This window comes from Hippopotamus amphibius, chromosome 9 (genome assembly GCF_030028045.1).
Source record: "Hippopotamus amphibius kiboko isolate mHipAmp2 chromosome 9, mHipAmp2.hap2, whole genome shotgun sequence".
In the NCBI taxonomy this organism is placed as follows: Eukaryota; Metazoa; Chordata; class Mammalia; order Artiodactyla; family Hippopotamidae; genus Hippopotamus; species Hippopotamus amphibius.
This window is the reverse complement of record NC_080194.1, coordinates 103,609,392-103,627,223: the sequence shown is the minus strand read 5'-3', so window position 1 is coordinate 103,627,223 and position 17,832 is coordinate 103,609,392. Positions and strand designations below refer to the sequence as shown.

Here is a 17,832-nt window from a genome sequence, read left to right as displayed (position 1 = left end):
GAATCTTTCTTCCTGCTTGGGTTGATTTTATCCAGGAGATACGTAAGGAGAGGCATATGGGCATCCCTTGTGCCCTGACGAGACCCAGGAGGATCAAATGGCCAGGAGTATGTATACCACACCTACTGTCTGTGCTATTAGGAAAGGGTGAGCAAGGGATTCAAGTTCTTCGACACTAAGATATAGTCAGAGAACAAACTAGGTGCAGGGTAGGTAAATGGTAGAGACTAGCAAATGCTGATGGGTCATCAAACTGGATTAACTTCCTTCCCTGGAAGGAACTGCTGAGCTTTGTGCTGCACTTTCGAACCATACATTTGTTTCCCATGAGGCAAGGCCCACTTAGGCTTGTGCTTACCTGAGACTTGGATTTCTGCTGCGGGCCTAGAGGACCTGGAGCCACAGCCCACACCCTACTCCAAGCCCCCTTCTATCTGCTTGTCCCTCTCCTTTTGCCTCTTGTGCAAGGAAACCCCGGGACCCCAAGTGACTAATTCCATCGATTCTAGCTCCTGCTTCTGTGTGTAAAAGAAATCTTCCTTCTAAATCCGGGATGGAGATGGTAGAGATCATTTGTAAAAAGGAGAAACCGGAAGGGAAAGGAGGCGTTAGTCTGGGTTTTGGAGTCCAGGGAGAGAAGAAGGACTTGTAAATGGTGGGAGGGGGGAGAGCTAAAGACTGGGGGGGGTGGGTCCAAGCCTGGACCCTCTTCCTCTGGTAGCAGTAGTGTGTCAGGGGAGAGCAGAAGGTGGGGCAGAAGCTAGCAGGGACCAGGCAACAGAAATATTATTTATTGGACTTCCCTGGTGGCACAGTGTTTAAGAATCTGCCTGCCAATGCAGGGGACACAGGTTCGAGCCCTGGTCCGGGAAGATCCCACATGCCACGGAGCAGCTAAGCCTGTGTACCACAACGACTGAGCCTGTGCTCTAGAGCCCATGAGCCACAGCTACTGAGCCCCCGAGCCACAACTACTGAAGCCCGCACGCCTAGAGCCTGTGCTCGGCAACAAAGAGAAGCCACTGCAATGAGAAACCTGTGCACCACAACGAAGACCCAATGCAGCGCCCCCCACCCCCAAAAAAAGGGTTAAAAAAAATAAATACTATTTCTTGTCCGTGGGAAGTTAGCAAAATTCACAAACACAGGGTTTTAAACACAAGATGGTAAGTGGGAGCAGGGGGAAGATAGGCGTAGGGGATTGAGAGGAACAAACTATTATGTATAAAATAAATAAGCTACAAGGATGTATTGTACAACACAGGAAGTATAGCCAATATTTTATAATAACTGTAAATGGAATATAATCTATAAAAGTATAGAATCACCATGTTGTATACCTGAAACTAAGGTAATATTGTAAATCAACTACACTTTAAAAAAGTTATAAAAGATACAAAATAAACACAAGATGGTGTCTGCGGATGTGTGTGGCGGTGGCATCAGCAGCGGCATGGCGCAGGGCAGGTGGGGTTTCTGCCTGAGACCCGCCAGGCACTAAGTTTGGTGAACTGAGAACTTCTTCCCAGAAGAAGGAGGACGAGACACAAACACTGATGGGCTCCTCTTGCTCCACCCACAGATCTTCTACTTCAGGGCGTCCTGGCCTGACAGTGCTGCCCCTCGGCCCCCAGGGCCCCGCCCTGCCCACAAGCCACCCAGCTCTCTTCCCCAGGAGTTCTCAGACCTGACTCATCTTCTGCACTGGCCTCTGACCCCAGGAGATGGGGGGAACCTTTTGGCCTCCACCAGCCCCCAGACTTCCACCTACCACCTGAGGAATCCTGCCCAGACCAGCTACACCCTGGGAGGCTCCCTGGAGGCCGTCCTCATCGCCAGAGACCACCAGGGCAGGCCCAAGACCCACGGTGGGGATCTGTTTCGCGCACAGCTGCTGGGTCCTGACCTGAAGGCAGGCGTCCCCGGAGATGTCAAGGATCTGGAGAATGGCACTTACCTGTTGACCTTCCCCCTGCTCTGGGCTGGACAGGCCCAGGTGCAAGTGCGGCTGATCCACTCCAGCGAGGCAGTCGCAGTTCTGCGGGGCATCTGGAGAGACCAGTGGGCCACAGTTGATTTCATGGGCTATTTCCGGGGACCCATGGGGTATGAAGAAACTGTGACTTGCAATGTTAACCCCCTGTTAATTGGGGAGGAAGAGTCTACCTGTCACTACAGGGATGAAGATTCGGGTGAGCTCTGGTTCTGTGCTCGACCCCCCACCCTGCCCTGCGACTCACTGGTGGGACATTCAAGTGGACGTTACTGGAACGTGACCACACCACATGAGGAGGCCCTGCTGGCAAGGTAAGAGACCAAGCATCGTCTGGGATGTCTGCCCCAACCCCTGAATCCCGGTCCCTGTGATTATTCTGCCTGAGCCCCTACCCTTATCACTCATCATGTTTCCTGAGCACCTACTATATACCAGGTCTCATGCTAAGTGCTAACAACTTTTGTGTAATAGTTGCCCTCTACAAGTTTTCAGGGAGGGGACACGGGACCTTTTAAAACATGCACTGTAGTGAGTGCTTAACTGTGGCATGCATCGAATGGTTTGAGGACATGGAGAAAGGGCACCCCACCTGGCATATAGTGATCAGGGCAGGTGACAACTGAGCTGAAGCTTGAAGGAAAACCACAGACCTCCGGTCAGAGAGAAGTGTCCTGGTCCCTCTGCTGTGTTGACAGCCCCTGCAAGGAGAGATGTTGATTTAAAATCTCCAGCATATGTCGTCAGAGAGTAGGGAAGATGGATGTGACCGTGCTGAGTGAGAAGGGGCAGAGATTGCAGCCTAGAAGCCAACCAAAACCAAAGCTGAGAATTGTCTTCGGTCCCAGGGAAGCAAGAATGGGAGTGATAGGGAGGAGAGAGTGAAACCAGGCTGGCTTCTGCCCCTGGGGTCTGAGGCAGGGCTGGGGCTAGAGAAATCCCAGGGAGGAGGGAGGCATTTTTAAAGATAAGAGCCATCTGGTCTCCAGTAGAGAAAGTAGGGGGAGGAGGCAAAAACGGGGTCCCAGAGGATGGCTGGATAGGGGCAGGGCAGAGGTCGAGGGACACCCCTTCTGGAGGCAAAGAGGGAGAAAAGGCTGCGGGGAGAGGCAGAGGGGGTCAGGTGGGAGGGATGCTGCTCTGTGGCCCCAGAGAGCATGGATGTTTTCACTGGCTGCTGCTGGGAGGACTGGAGATACCAGCTGGCTCGAAGCACTGAGGCACCCGAGCTGCAGACCCTGAGGTGCCAGCTCCACCAGACACCCATCTCCAAAGGCTCTCAGCCTCGATTGGTGAATTTCCACATTTACTTCCAACCTGGGATTCAGCACCAAGAAACCTGGTTCTTTGCAGACCAAATTTTATGCTCCCTTTGATCAGAAAAAAAGAACCACACATACTTTTTACATTGGTCGACAGGAAATAAATCTAAGATTCAATACAGGAGCCATCTCAGGACGTTGCTTGGAGGTAAAGCCCAGCCATCTCTGGAGCAAGACTGCCTGGGTTCAAATCCCTGCTCCACCTGTCACTATGTTCCAGCTTCTATTCGTGGGATCTCTGGCAAGTTACTTAACCTCTCTGCACCTCCGGTCTCTCATCTGCAGAGGGAAATAACTGTAGTACCTCCCTGGTCGAGTTGTGGTGAGGAACAGAGAAGTTAATATATGCTACGTGCTTAGATCAGGGACAGCACAGCAGGCTCTGTCGGCTCTTATAATCCGATCTCAGGCATTTGCTGCTCTTGAGCCCCTCCCCCAACCCCCTCTCTGTGCCAGACACTGTCCAAAGCCCTGGAGGTCCTAGGGACAGAAGAGCAGGGCAGCATGGCCCCATCCCTCAGGAGCTAATTGCATGCCGATTGAAGACAGGCATTAAACAGATAACCACCCATGCGTGAGTGTGTAATGGATGTGGATTTGCAACCCAAAGGTCAGGTATTTTCTTTACATCAGCTTTAATCCCATTCTGAGGACTTCTGCAGTGGGCTGATGGGAAGAGGTCCCCTTGCCTAGAGTCCTGCAAAGGAACTGACACTTTGACCATCAGGGATCTTTCCTTAGTCCTCTGTCATGCCTGTCACCCCAAAGTGCCCACTGTCCAAGCCTGTGTGGTCTCGGGCTCCATAATCATCCTTCACCTGCCCCTGAAGCTCAGTCACCTCTATTGGGCACTAGAGCCCCAACAGTCCTAGGGCAGGCCACTCTCAGCATCTTTCCAGAGTACAGGAATATTCTCTCCCCTTCCCCCCAAAAGCAACGTCCCCTCTCCTCCTAGGACTCAGCCTCTTCCATCATTCTGTCCCTTCATTCAGTAAATGCACATGAGCACTTGTACATGCATGGCCCTGCTGCAGACACTGGGGACGTGGCAGTGAACAAACAGACAAAGACCCTGCCCTCATGAAGCTTACATATGACTAGAGGAAGGGATGATAAACAATAACCATAACAATAAGTAAATTACATAGGATGCTAGAAGGAGATACGTGCTATGGAAATTCTTAAATATAGAGGAGGTGAGGATTAGGAGTGTGTGGGGACAGGATGCAATGTTCAGCAAGGTGTCAGGGTAGACCTCATTAAGGTGACGTGTGAGCAAAGACTGTAAGGGAATGAGAGAGTTGGCCAAGGATGTCACCGGGAGAAGCAGAGAGACTGAAACACAGGAGGCCTTGGTCTCGGGCTGGAGGAGCAGAGGTGTTTAAAGTGATTCATTTCTGGATATATCCTGAAGGTAGTGACCACAGGATGTCCTTAAGACAGAGTGATCCGAAGAGAGAGAATCGGCAGATGACTGCAGGGTTTGGGCCCTGCTCACCTAAAAGACAGAGTTGCTATAAGCTGAAGGCGGAAAAGGTACGAGTGAGGCAGGGGTGGAGATGGGGTGTTTGGTCATGTGTGTCAGACATCAAATGGAGATGCTGAGCAGGTGTTTAGATATGCAAATCAGCAGAGAAGTTGGGGCTGGAGATCCAATTTCTTAAAGTCAGGAGGCTGAGTGAAACCACCAAGAGAGGGAGTGTGATTGGAAAAGAGGAGCAAGGGCTGAGCCCAGACCCTCCAATATAGAGAGGCTGGGGAGAAGGGGGCTCACAAAAGGGGCTTCCAGGGGAGTGAGGTGCCCTGGCAACCAGGCAAAGAGTGTGTCTCAGGGAGGAGGGAGTGACCACTGGGCTGACACAGGGATGACAAGGGCTGAGAAGTGACATTGGATATTGCCATTTCTGGTGGGAGTGAGGGTGCGACTGCAGTGGACTCGGTGAGACCAATGGGAGAGTTAATACTTCTTGCAAAAGGCTCCAAACACCTTCTTGTATTAACTGTTTTTCATTTTCTGTATTTGATGATGTTTTGACATCTTGGGACCTTGTAGGACTACCACCCCCAGGGCTAGGTGACTCCCAGAGAGAGTAAACAACTTGCCTTGAGTACAGCTGTGATATACAACCCACCCTATCCTGAGGCCACCTGGCCACCCTGCCTCCTTTTATCAGGCTCTTGCAGCTGCCCCAAATCACACCAGAGCGAGAAACTAGACAACTAAAGATCACCTCTATGGTCCAGAGCCCACTGAAATTATTTAAACTATTCCAACCTAAGCCTGCTCAGCTGCTTACCCTGCCTTGCCCACTGCTCCCTGTGAAAACCACAATAAAGACTTTCACCCATATTCTCCCCCTGCTCCTTATGCTGCCTGACCGACCCTGGTGCTTCCCCATGTGGCCCTGCATGGTATGCCAGGCCCCCCCCACCTTTTAAGAACTGGGAGTAACACACTGTCTCTTCAATGGTAACCATCTCCTGATCTCTTGGCCTTGCCAGACCTGAATTAAACCAAAGTCCTGAATACATTTTAGGACAATTCTGCCTTCTGCACTGATGATATCCCTGAGGCCACAAAATTAAAAGAACCAGGATCTCTGAACTCCAGCTTCCAATCCCTCCCCAGGGCCTCTACCTTGCTGTCTCCCAGAAGCTCTGACACAGGACAGATGCCCTTGACATTGAGAACCTCCTTTCCTCTAAGAACCCCCCTTTCACCTCAGTCCAGGATTCCTTCTCACCACACATTCCCCTCTGCCCATTGGTTTCTCTTCAGGAATGTGACAGACAAGGCCCTCCCTCAGGGCATTTCTCCAATCTGGGTGGCCAAGGAGAACAACAGGAGTCTGGGTAAGTGGTGCTGGGGCTGGCAGGAAAGCAGCCCTAATTCCAGGCCGTGGCGTCAGCCTCTCGTGTACTCACCGATTGTTTTGCTCACAAACAACTGCTTATAGTTCTGTCCCCCCAACAACCATGCCGCCCTGGGATCCCAGGCCCGAAGCCCTCCGGATTCTACCACCAAAACATGTGGCACTCGCTGTCCTGCTCCAGCCGCTCCTTCTCCACTGCTGACAGCATCCTGGGCTGCCTGGATGGCCACATCATCCACATGATGGGGGACTCCACGCTCCGGCAGTGGTGGGAGTATCTGCGGGACACCGTGCCCTGTGAGCAGCCATGAGGGGAGAGGGCAGGACTGATTTACTGTCCCTAATCTAGAACATTACCAGCGACCTCCTAGTTACCAAGTCTGAAGACCTACTCCTAGTTTTCACTCTCCCTGGTCCCTGTAGCATTTTGTCTCCTTGATTTTCCTTTGGGAACCCTCTCCTTTCTAGCAGTGTACTGTCACTCTCTGCAGCCTCCTTTCTGACGGAGCTCTCCAACTTGGACTTATCCATTGGTGCCCTTCAGCTGCCCCTGGATGAAGACTCACCCCAGGCTAGAGATTCAGGGTTGCCCGGTTTACGTCCTTGCCCAGTGGTGACCAGCCTCGGGCCAGAGGGTCCTGAAAGGCAGTATGTTCAAAGAGCTAGAAACAATTGAGCAAAGAATGACCAGAAAGGGAGGGGGAAAATGGGATAACATAGTGTTACAGAAGGCAAGAAAGGAAAGTGCAGAAGAGGCCAAACAGCACAGGGAAATCAAACACCAGGGAGTTAAAAGCAAACTGAATGGGAGTTTGGATGGATAATAGGGAGATCTCTGACAACGTTGAAAACTTGAGTGGGGGGCAACCCTAGGGTTTAGGGAGAAGGTTTATGTCCTGGGAAATGGGGACTATAATCTGCATTTCATCCAGTAGGATGGTGCACGGTCCTATACTAACCCCTAAACCTCCTCTCTCGTCCTCCCTGCAGCCCTGAAGCCGGTGGATCTACACGCTATGTATCAGACGGGGCCCCTGATGGCCGTGGACACCGCTCGGGGCATAGTCCTGCACTGGCGCGCGCACAACTGGCCTCTGCGCTCCCTCCGCACACCTGTGGCCGCCCTGCACTCCGTGGTCCGAGAACTGGGGGGCCTGGCGGGAGGTCCCCATACCGTGGTGGTGCTGAGCCTGGGCGCCCACTTCACCACTTTCCCTCCGTCCATCTTCGTGCAACGACTGGCAGGGATCCGGGCCGCTGTGGCTGCACTGCTGGCCCGGGAGCCCCGCACTCTGGTGGTCATCAAACTGGCCAACACCGGCTACAAATCCGTGTACGGCAGCGACTGGTTCACCCTCCAGGTGAACCGGCTCCTCCTAGCTGCCTTTGCTGACCTCCGTGTAGCCTTTGTGGATGCCTGGGAAATGACCTCCAGCCTGGCCCTGCCCGACAGCATCCACCCAGGGAAGCGCATCGTCCGAAATGAAGTGGACTTCCTGCTCTCCCACATCTGCCCTACCTGAGCGCTCCTGCTGCACCTGAGGCTGTGGATGGAGAAGCTGGTGCGATGGTCTAGCCTGGAAGCTCTTTCCCCTTCAGCTGTCTGTACGTCTTCTCTTACTGCCTTCTAATGCACAGGTCATAATATCCACCAGCAAGAACTGGGATGTGGGTGGTGGCAGGGGAGGGAAGCCTGGCAGTCGTCAAATGTATCTTAAGAGCTTTCCTCCTCACTGGAGAAGACGCGCTGAGGGGATGAGACCTGGGGACAGAGCCAGCAACACCTATTCCTTCGGTGCATATGAGTGTATGTGTTGGGCTCTATGTTTAGGGTGTCAAGGAGCCTTGCAAAGAATAAGAGATGGATTCCACTTATATCAGTTATCAGAGCCACCCAAGTGGAAAGCCTGACTCTCTACATAAAGGCTTTTATGGATTGATTTGTAAGATAAAAGTTCTCCTAATTGTAAAAAGTAATACATGCTCTTTGCAGAAAGTTTGAAAGAGTACCAAAAAATGAACAAAGAAATCTTTGATTGTCATCCAGAGAGTGAACTGATATGCTTAAGTGGGGTGAATGAACAGCTAGAACACAGCCTTGCTATTTTGTGTGGGGGTGTTAATGCTAATAAAAGATTAATGCTGTTTTCCTTATTCGGAATCCACAGATAATGTTTTGATAACCCTTGTCTCACCAGTGAACCATATGGCTGCTATTTTCTAATAGATTTGGTTGAAATGTTGGAGAATCATGTACAGAAGAACCCCTATGGTGTGCTGGCTCCTGTTCCTTGCCTAAGCATTACAGTCTAGGTGTTTTATAATGTTGGAGACAGAAACAAAGAAACAGTGAAATGCAATGGATCTATTGCATTTTTACATTCACTAAAATTTCTGCTATGGAACCACTGCGTCCATATTTCCCCCACGTGAATCTGATTAAGGATGATCAAGGATTCCTGAGAATCTGTCCTGTGATGAATCCAGGCATTGCCAGTCAACCAATGAATCCTGGGCAAAGCAAATGAAACTCTGACTATAGAAACATTTATAGAAAAATCTCTGTGTGCACAGGGTAGCTAGGAATTTTTTTGCTTGTTACAGAAATAGTACAGAATTATAGCAGGAAATTAAGGAACAGTTCACAAATCATAAACATAAATTAATTATATTAGGGAAAATTACATTTTCAAAATTAAGTATTGTTATAGTTGTTCCCTTTGGGACTTGTTTATTTCTGTTCCAATTACTTTGTTCCTTCTTTCAGATCAATTTTAAAATAAATAAATATATATATTTTTTTCTGTAAGATGAACTTAGTGTGTTATGGAGGTTAGATACTAAATAAAGTCTGCATGGGAACCCTCCTAAAAAAGTGGTTGGTGAAAAAGCCACATTTCCCAGACTTTCTTGCAACTAGGGATTGCCATGTGACACACTTCAAGCCAATGACATCTCTGAGTTGGGCTTCAGGAAAGTTCTTTAACAGGCAGAGAGATTTGGCTGGTGAATGTCTTTTGCCCTTTTCTCTTTCTCTTCCTGACCTCCTAAGATGCAGCTATGGTGCTGGGAAGGAGCAGACATCTTGCGGCCGTAGGAAACAAAGCAAATGCTAAGGTTGGCTGAAAGGAAAGTTACAGGGAGCCAGGGTTCCTGCTAGGATCACAGGTCTGCTGTGCCCCTGCCCCCAGGCTGCCTTCTTCCAGACTTCTCCTTATGTGAGACAAACAATTTTTCTCTAATTTGTTTAAGCTCTGGTGTTTTGTTTATTTGTTTCTGCACATCACACCTGAATCCATGTCATATTTCACACAGTTGTGGGTTTTTCAGCTTCTTCTAATTAAAACCATTTTTCTTTCACATGTTTGAAATCTGTATTATTACACGCATACCAAAAAAATATTTTTTGACACAAAAGACCCAACACCAGGGCATCACTTGTAAAATCACTGACATTTAAAGATAAAGAAAGAATCCTTCAGGCATTTAAGCAAAACAGGTTTAAGTCACCTATATGAGAAAATTTTAGATTGACTTAGATTAATAAACAACAACATTCAACACTAGAAGACAGTGGAACAATGCTTGCAAAGCCAACAAACTAAGAAAACAAAACAAAAACACCCAAGAGTTTTATACTCAGCTAAAGTATTACACAGCTGTGAAGGCAAGAGACCAACATTTCAAATATGTAATAACCCAGGAAACACAGCTGACTTTCTGAAAGAAAGACAAAAGTCAAACTTCAGCCAAATAAGAGATTACTGATGTGATTCAGCAATTCTACTCCAGGGTATTTATCCAAAGGAAAGGAAAACACTAACTCAAAAGGATCTCTCCTGCATGTTCATACAGTACTATTTATGATAGCCAAGACATGGAAACAACCTAAGTGTCCATCAATGGGTGAATAAAGAAAATGTGGTATATATACATAATGGAATATTATTAATTCATAAAACAGAAAGAAATGTTGCCATTTGCAACAACATGGATGGACTTTGACAGCATTATACTAAGTGAAATAAGTCAGACAGAGAATGACAAGTATTGTACGGTCTCACATATATGTGGAACCCTCCCCAAACAAAAAAGAGAGAGTGGGAGGAGAGAGAAAAAAGAGAGAGAGCCAGCTCATAGATACAGAGAACAGATAGATGGTTGCCACAAGTGGGGGTGGGGGATGGGCGACGTGCGAGAAGGGGGTCAAAAAGCACAAACTTCCAGTTATAAAATAAATAAGTTATGGGGATGTAAAGTACAGCATGGTGGCTATAGCTAATAATACTGTCTTGCATATTTGAAAGTTGCTAAGAGAGGGGGTCTTAAAAGTTCTCATCACAAGAAAAACTTTTGTAACTGTGGTGATGGATGTTAACTAGGCTGATTGTGGTGATTATTTTGCAGTAATACCAATATAAAATGATTATGTTGTACACCTGAAACTAATGTAATGTTACATGTCAACTATATCTTCATTTGAAAAAATGAAAGAGGGTATTTCTTGGGTTAGTCATCTGAGCCACATGATTTCTTTCTTTTCTTGCTACAACTTTTTAAGATAAACTCAAATCTTAAAGGAATTTATGAATTCCTTTAACTTTAGCAATTTACAAATTCTTAGCCTCACTGATGAAGTAATGCTAAGTTACAAAGGTAAGGTGAATATATCTCAGCTTAAACTTCCACTCTACATCCTTCTGCGAAAGAGTTTTTTTCCCTTAGTATGGCACAACTTGTCACAGTCACACCCACACCTTCACATCTTGGGTCTTAAATGATGCCTGTGTCAGCTTCAGGTTCTTTCAGTTTCCTTTTATAAGAACAAAAGAAACTTTAAAAAAAATATTCACAGTTTTTGCCTTTCAACTCAAAAGGCAAAAACACATATATTTTTTTGAAACTTGTACAGCACAACTCCCAGTTCTCAACTGCTCAGACATAGAGTCCTGTGGACTTCCATTCTTCTGGCTGTCTCTGGCTGCTATTCATTTACTCAAAAACACTGACTGAGAACTTATTATGTGCCAGGCTCTGTGCAATGTGCAGGGGATGCCACAGAGAGCAAAAGCAAGCACAGTCTCTGCTCTCATGTCTAGTGGGGAGAGAGGATTCAGTCAAATAAGCATACCTCCCAGACTCTGGACAATACTGCAAAGCTACAGTATTCAAAACAGACATGTGGATCAATGGAACAGACTACAGAGCCCAGAAATAAAACCACACACCTGCATCCAATTAATGCTGAAGAGGGTGTGGAAAAAAAGGGAACCCTTCTGCACTATTGGTGGGAATATAAACTGGTGCAGCCATTGTGGAAAACAGCATGGAGCTTCCTCAAAGAACAAAAAATAGAGCTACCATATGATCAGCAATTCCACTCCTAGGCGAATATTCAGAGAAAACTATAATTTGAAAAGATACTTGCACCCCAATATTCATAGCAGCACTATTTACAATAGTCAAGACATGGAAGCAACCTAAATGTCCATCGACAGATGAATGGATAAAGATGTGATGTACATATACAATGGAACATTACTCAGGCCCAGGAGGCTGATTCATTTGGACCACATCACCCAGGTGACTTTGCCCTCTGGCTTCCTGTTGGGACCTGCCAATGGGAGACACCTGATGATCAAGGGGAGGAGATCCCCTCCTTGTTGAATCACCTTGGGTTGCTGTTTTCCTCCACCAAAGGCCTTCTCCCTACAGCTAGGCCTACTTATTCCAGTTTCTGGTAGTTTTTCCCTCCTTTTGCTCTTCAAGCATATGGGCAACAAGGACTCCACTCTTGCTAGCCCAAGACGCTCCACCTCCCCTGTGAGGGCCCCATAATCCTTCCCATTCCTTTGGAAATGGTTCCTTTATTAAACTCTCCTTCATTCCCTCCATCTGAGAATGTCATCTGTCTCCTGCCCTGAGTGATACAAATAGAAACTAATCTCCCAGAATTTACTACAGTTACTTAATTATTTACTTTAAAAAGAGAAATGGCCTTATTGCATGGGCCTGTTGAGTACTAAAGAAATAAGAAACATGTAGATGCATTATAATGAAAGATAAGAACATCAAAGACAAAGAAAATGCTAAGAACTTTCCACGTAAGAGCAAGTGGTGCACAAAGGAACAAGATTCAGACTGTCATCACAACAGTGGCAATGAAGTAAAGTATTGTAGAAAAGAATCTTGAACCGGGTGCCGGGAGCCAGGAGCCGGCCGTGGGGGCGCCACTAGGGGGCGCCACTGACACCCGCCGCGAAGGGGCCCCTCCCTGGAGGTCCCTCTGCAGAGGACGCCAGCCCCGCCGGAGAGACGAGCATCCTGGGAGACGCTGTGGGGGTCGCAGGAGGAGGACAGAGTTGTGACCCAACCCACGTCCAAGACCTTCAACCCTTCAGCCCCGCTCCCGCCCACTGCAGCTGGCCCAGTAGGCCGGACCCAAGCTTAACCCTCCCTAGACCGTCCTCAGGACCCTCCCTCCCCGTGACCATCCCTACCCCACCCCGCTGCAGTCCAGCAGCGGGTCCCCGAGAACGCGCCCATCCTGTTCTTCTGCCCCTCGGCGACCCCGGAGCCCCCCTTCCCCAGTCCAGCCCTCATCCGCCCTCGGGCTCGCCCGCTGGCCCGACCCTGACACAGTCCCCATTCCCCAGCTCGCCAGAGCCCTCCTCCCCACCCGGGTCCCGCCTCCTGTCCCCGTGGCCCGAAGCTCTCCGCTCGCTCCCAACCCTCCGGGTAGCCCACAGCCCATCTGGCTTCTCTCGGCTTGGGACATTTTAATACAACCATCCCGTACTGACCCCCGGACACACACACACACACACACACACACACGCACATGCACACGCACACGCACACACACGCACACACCCCGTTGGAGGCTCCAGGCAGCTGCCTTCCCGGCCCGCAGGCTCCTCCAGGGACCGGCTGGGAAGAGCCGTGGAAGCAGAGAGAGCGCTGGGCCCTGGACGCCAAGACAGCCCTGCCCGAATGAAATTGCTCCTATTTGTAGACAATATATCTGATAAATAGTTAATATCCAAAATATGCAAAGAACTCATACAACTCAACATCAACAAAACAAATAACCCAATTAAAAAATGGGCAGAAGACCTGCATACACATTTTTCCAAAGAAGACATACAGAAGGCCAACAGACACATGAAAAGATGCTCAACATCACTAAGCATCAGAGAAATGCAAACTGAAACCACAATGAGCTGCCACCTCACACCTGTCAGAATGGCTGTCATCAAGAAGGCAACAAATACAAGTGTTGGAGAATGTAGAGAGAAGGAAACCCTCCTGCACTGTTGATGGGCATGTAAATTGGTGCAGCCACTATGGAAAACAGTATGGACTTTCCTCAAAAAATTAAACATAAAACTGCCATATGATACAGCAACTTCACTTCTGGGTATTTACTTGAAAAAAAAAAACACACTAATTTGAAAAGATATATGCACCCCTATGTTCCTGCAGCACTGTTTACAATAGCCAAGATATGGAAGCAACCGAAATGCCCATCAATAGATGAATAAAGAAGATGTGAAATATATAAACAATACAATATTACTCAGGCATTAAAAAATGATATCTTGCCATTTGTGGCAACGTGAATGCATGTAGAAGCTATTATGCCAAGTGAAATAAGCCAGACAGAGAAAAACTAACGCCATATGAACTCACTTATGTGGAATATAAAAAATAAAATGAACAAAACAAATGAAAACAGACTCACAAAAACAGAGAAGAAATGGGCGGTTAACAGAAGGGAGAAGGTTGGGGATGAGGGCAAAAGAGGTGCAGGGGATTAAGAGGTACAAATCTACAGTTATAAAATAAGTCATGGGGAATTAACACACAGGAATATGGTCAATAATATTGTAATAACTTTGTAGACACATGGTTACTAGACTTATCACGGTGATCATTTCATAATGTATGCAAATGTCAAAACACTATGTAGTACACCTGAAACCAATGTAATATTATATGTCATCTATATTTCAACACAAATAAAGTACAGGAGGATTGTGTAGGTTATATGCAAATACCTATGCCATTTTATATGAGATTTGAGCATCCTTGGATTTTGGTATTCACAAGGGGTCCTTGAACCACTTCCTCCCACAGATACCAAGGGACTGCATATTCAATTGGTTTCTAACAAAAGTGCCAAAGTAATTCAATAAGTGAAGAATAGTCTTTTTTTAAATTAATTAATTAATTTATTAGCTGCATTGGGTCTTCATTGCCACACACGGGCTTTCTCTAGTTGCGGCAAGCAGGGGCTATCTTCATTGTGGTGCACAGGCTCCTCATTGTGATGGCCTCTTTTGTTGCCAAGCACAGGCTCTAGGCTCGTGGGCTTCAGTAGTTGCAGCACCGAAGCATGTGGTATCTTCCTTGGGCAGGGATCAAACCCACGTCCCCTGAATTGGCAGGCGGACTCCTAATCACTGCGCCACCTCGGAAGTCCAAAGAATAGTCTCTTTAAAAATTGGTGCTGATGTCATACTTAGTGAAGTAAGTCAGACAAAGACAAATATCATATGATATCACTTATATGTGGAATCTAAAAAAAATGGTACAAATGAACTTATTTACAAAACAGAAATAGAGTCACAGATGTAGAAAACAAACTTATGGTTACCAAGGGGAAAGGGATGGGGTGGGATAAATTAGGAGAGTAGGACTGACATATACACATTACTATATATAAAATAGGTAACTAATAAGAACCTACTGTATAGCACAGGGAACTCTACTCAATACTCTGTAATGACCTATATGGAAAAAGAATCTAAAAAAGAGTGGATATATGTATGTGTATAACTGATTCACTTTTTGCTGTATAGCAGAAACTAACACCACATTGTAAATCAACTATACTCCAATAAAATTTTTTTAAAAAAATGGTGCTGAAACAATTGGATATCCATTTGCTAAAAATAAAAATGAACCTTGATCCACACTTTCCATTATATGTTTTAAAGACTTAAAATAGATTATAGACAGTGTTCAACCTAGGAGCATAAAACATCAAGAAGGAAAAACAGGAGAAAATCCTTGTGACCTTGAGTTAGGCAAAGATTTCTTAGATTCAAAACCAAAACCATGATCCATAAAAGAAAAAATTGATAAACTAAACTTTATCAAAATTAACAACTTCTACTCCTCAAAAGATACTATTAAGAATAAAAAAGATTGATTACAGACTAGAGAAAATAATTGCAAAACACAGATCTGATAAAGAACTTGTAACCACAGTATGTAAAGATCTCTTAATACTCAATAACAAAACTACCAATTGTTAAAAATAGGACAAAAGATTTGAACAGATCTTTCATCAAAGAGATATAGATGACAAATAATGACATGAAATGAAGTTTAAAATTGTTAGTCATTAGGAAAATGCAGATTAAAATCACAATGAGATGCCACTGCAATACCAAGAATTGGTGAAAATGCAGAGCAACTGGAACTCTCATACTTTGCTGATGGGGATTCAAAATAGTATGAACATGTTGAAAAACATTTTGATAATTTCTTATACATATGTACCATATATGACCCAACAATCCCACTGCTAGATATTTACTCCAGAGAAATGAAAACACATTCTCACACAAATTTGTACACTAACGTTCACAGCAACTTCATTCATAATCACCCAAAATGGAGGGGAAAATTGTCCCTCACTGATCAACTGGCGAGCAGGTCAACACATCATGGTATGTCCATACGGTGAATACGACTCAGCAGTAAAAAGGAATCAACTACCAACACACGTGATGATGTGGATAAACCTCAAAAGTACTTTGCTAAGTGAAAGAAGCCAAACTCAAAAGGCTGCAAACTGTGTGATTCCATTCATACGACATTCTGGAAAAGGCAAAAGTATAGGGACAGAATTCAGAGCAGTCATTGCCAAAGGTTAGAAAGAGAAGAGGACTGACTACGAAGGGGAATGCAGGAACTCAGGGTAGTGGAATATTCTTTGTCTTGACTGTGATGGTGGCTACACAGCTCTATACCATTTAATACTCATTGAGCTGTAATACCTAAAAAGGATACATCTTACTTTTTTGTAAATCATATCACAATAGACCTGAATTAATTTTTAAAAGATACAGTTATCTAAAACAACAAACAATATGCTGCTAGGAATAAAATGAATAAAATCTAATAAAAGAAATGTAAGACCTTTTTGAAAAAATATAAAACTTGGAATTTATTTAGCTTTACACCATGGTCACGGATACTCAGTATCATAAATATGTCAGTTCTCCTCAAATTACTCCATAAAGACATACCATACCAATAAAAATCCCAACAGGTTTTATCACAGAAATTGGCAAGCAGATTCTAAAATGCAAATAGAAGAGCAAAGCACCTAGACTAAATGATATTTTTTTAATATTTATTTATTTGGTTGCACTGGGTGTTGGTTTTGGCATGCAGGCTCCTTCGTTGCAGCTCACCAGCTCCTTAGTTGTGGCATGCAAACTCGTAGTTGTGGCATGCATGGGGGACCTAGTTCCCTGGCCAGGGATCAAACCCATGCCCCCTGCATTGGGAGCACAGAGTCTTATCCACTGGGCCACCAGGGAAGTTGCCTAAATGAGATTTTGAAGAACCAAAATTAGATGAGGGTCTCACATACCAGATCTCACATATTGGTTATTGAAAATAAGACAATGTGGCTTTGGCACAAATAGAGCAATGAGAAGAGAGCCTGGGAAACTTGTGCACACGGAACCTTTGTATATTAGAAAGATGTCATTACAACTCTACGGGGAAGGATGGCCAGGACAATTGGCTATCCATCTGGAAAAAATAAATTCCAACTTCACACCTTACACAGAAACGAATTCCACTGGATATGACTTAAAACTTAAATATGAAAAGCAAACTGTCAGTCTTAAACAGGAAATACAGGAGCCTGTCTTTATGACCTTAGGAGTAGGTCAGGATTTCTTGAATAAGACACACAAAGTTAGATAAATCTGAAAAGATTAGATTTCAATTTCTGTAGTTCAAAAGTACTATAAAGTGAAATAACTAACCACATACAGCGATGATGCTTGCAAAATATATAACAGGCAAAGGATTAGAATTCAAAGTATCTAATTAACGGCAAGTCAATTTAAAAGCAGACAAACACGTTACCAAACCTGGTTCATTTGCTGGATGCTCAGCAAGGCAAACGCGCACCAAAGTTTGCAGAGAAAAGGTTTATTCATGAGGCGGCCAAGCGAGGAAATGATTCTGTTGAATAGATGAGTGACACTGGATTATGTGGCAAATTTTGAGATGTTAAAGCATCCTCCCTATAGTCCTGATCTTGCTCCATCAGACTTTCACCTGTTTGGTCCCCTGAAAGCAGCCCTACAAGGACAAAGATTCACTTCTTTTTTTTTTTTTCCAAAGGTTCACTTCTGATGAAGAAGTGAAGACAGTGGTGCATTCATGGCTTGAAGCTCAGCCTAAAACATTTTTTAATGAGGGAATATGAAAGCTGTTGACAGATGGACAAAGTGTATTGAAAAGCAAAGAGGGCTTCCTAGGTGGCGCAGTGGTTAAGAATCCGCCTGACAATGCAGAGGTCACAGGTTCGATCCCAGCTCCAGGAAGA

The 17,832-nt window shown here is 45.7% G+C and overlaps 1 protein-coding gene across 1 annotated transcript; it reads left to right on the top strand.

The window, feature by feature from the left end:
• The first annotated feature begins 553 nt into the window (after positions 1-553).
• Positions 554-8,507, top strand: LOC130860989 (NXPE family member 3-like). Its single transcript, XM_057749499.1, has 5 exons — positions 554-562; positions 1,583-2,307; positions 6,095-6,168; positions 6,273-6,485; positions 7,179-8,507. The coding sequence occupies exons 1-5, from the start codon at positions 554-556 to the stop codon at positions 7,709-7,711; spliced, it is 1,554 nt and encodes a 517-aa protein (XP_057605482.1). The 3' UTR covers positions 7,712-8,507.
• The last annotated feature ends 9,325 nt before the right edge of the window (positions 8,508-17,832 follow it).

Excerpts from the sequence above, each read along its gene's own strand:
- LOC130860989 (XM_057749499.1), top strand. Across the intron at positions 6,169-6,272 it reads GGAGAACAACAGGAGTCTGG|TTCTGTCCCCCCAACAACCA; the intron begins GTAAGTGGTGCT and ends AACTGCTTATAG. Across the intron at positions 6,486-7,178 it reads TCTGCGGGACACCGTGCCCT|CCCTGAAGCCGGTGGATCTA; the intron begins GTGAGCAGCCAT and ends TCCTCCCTGCAG.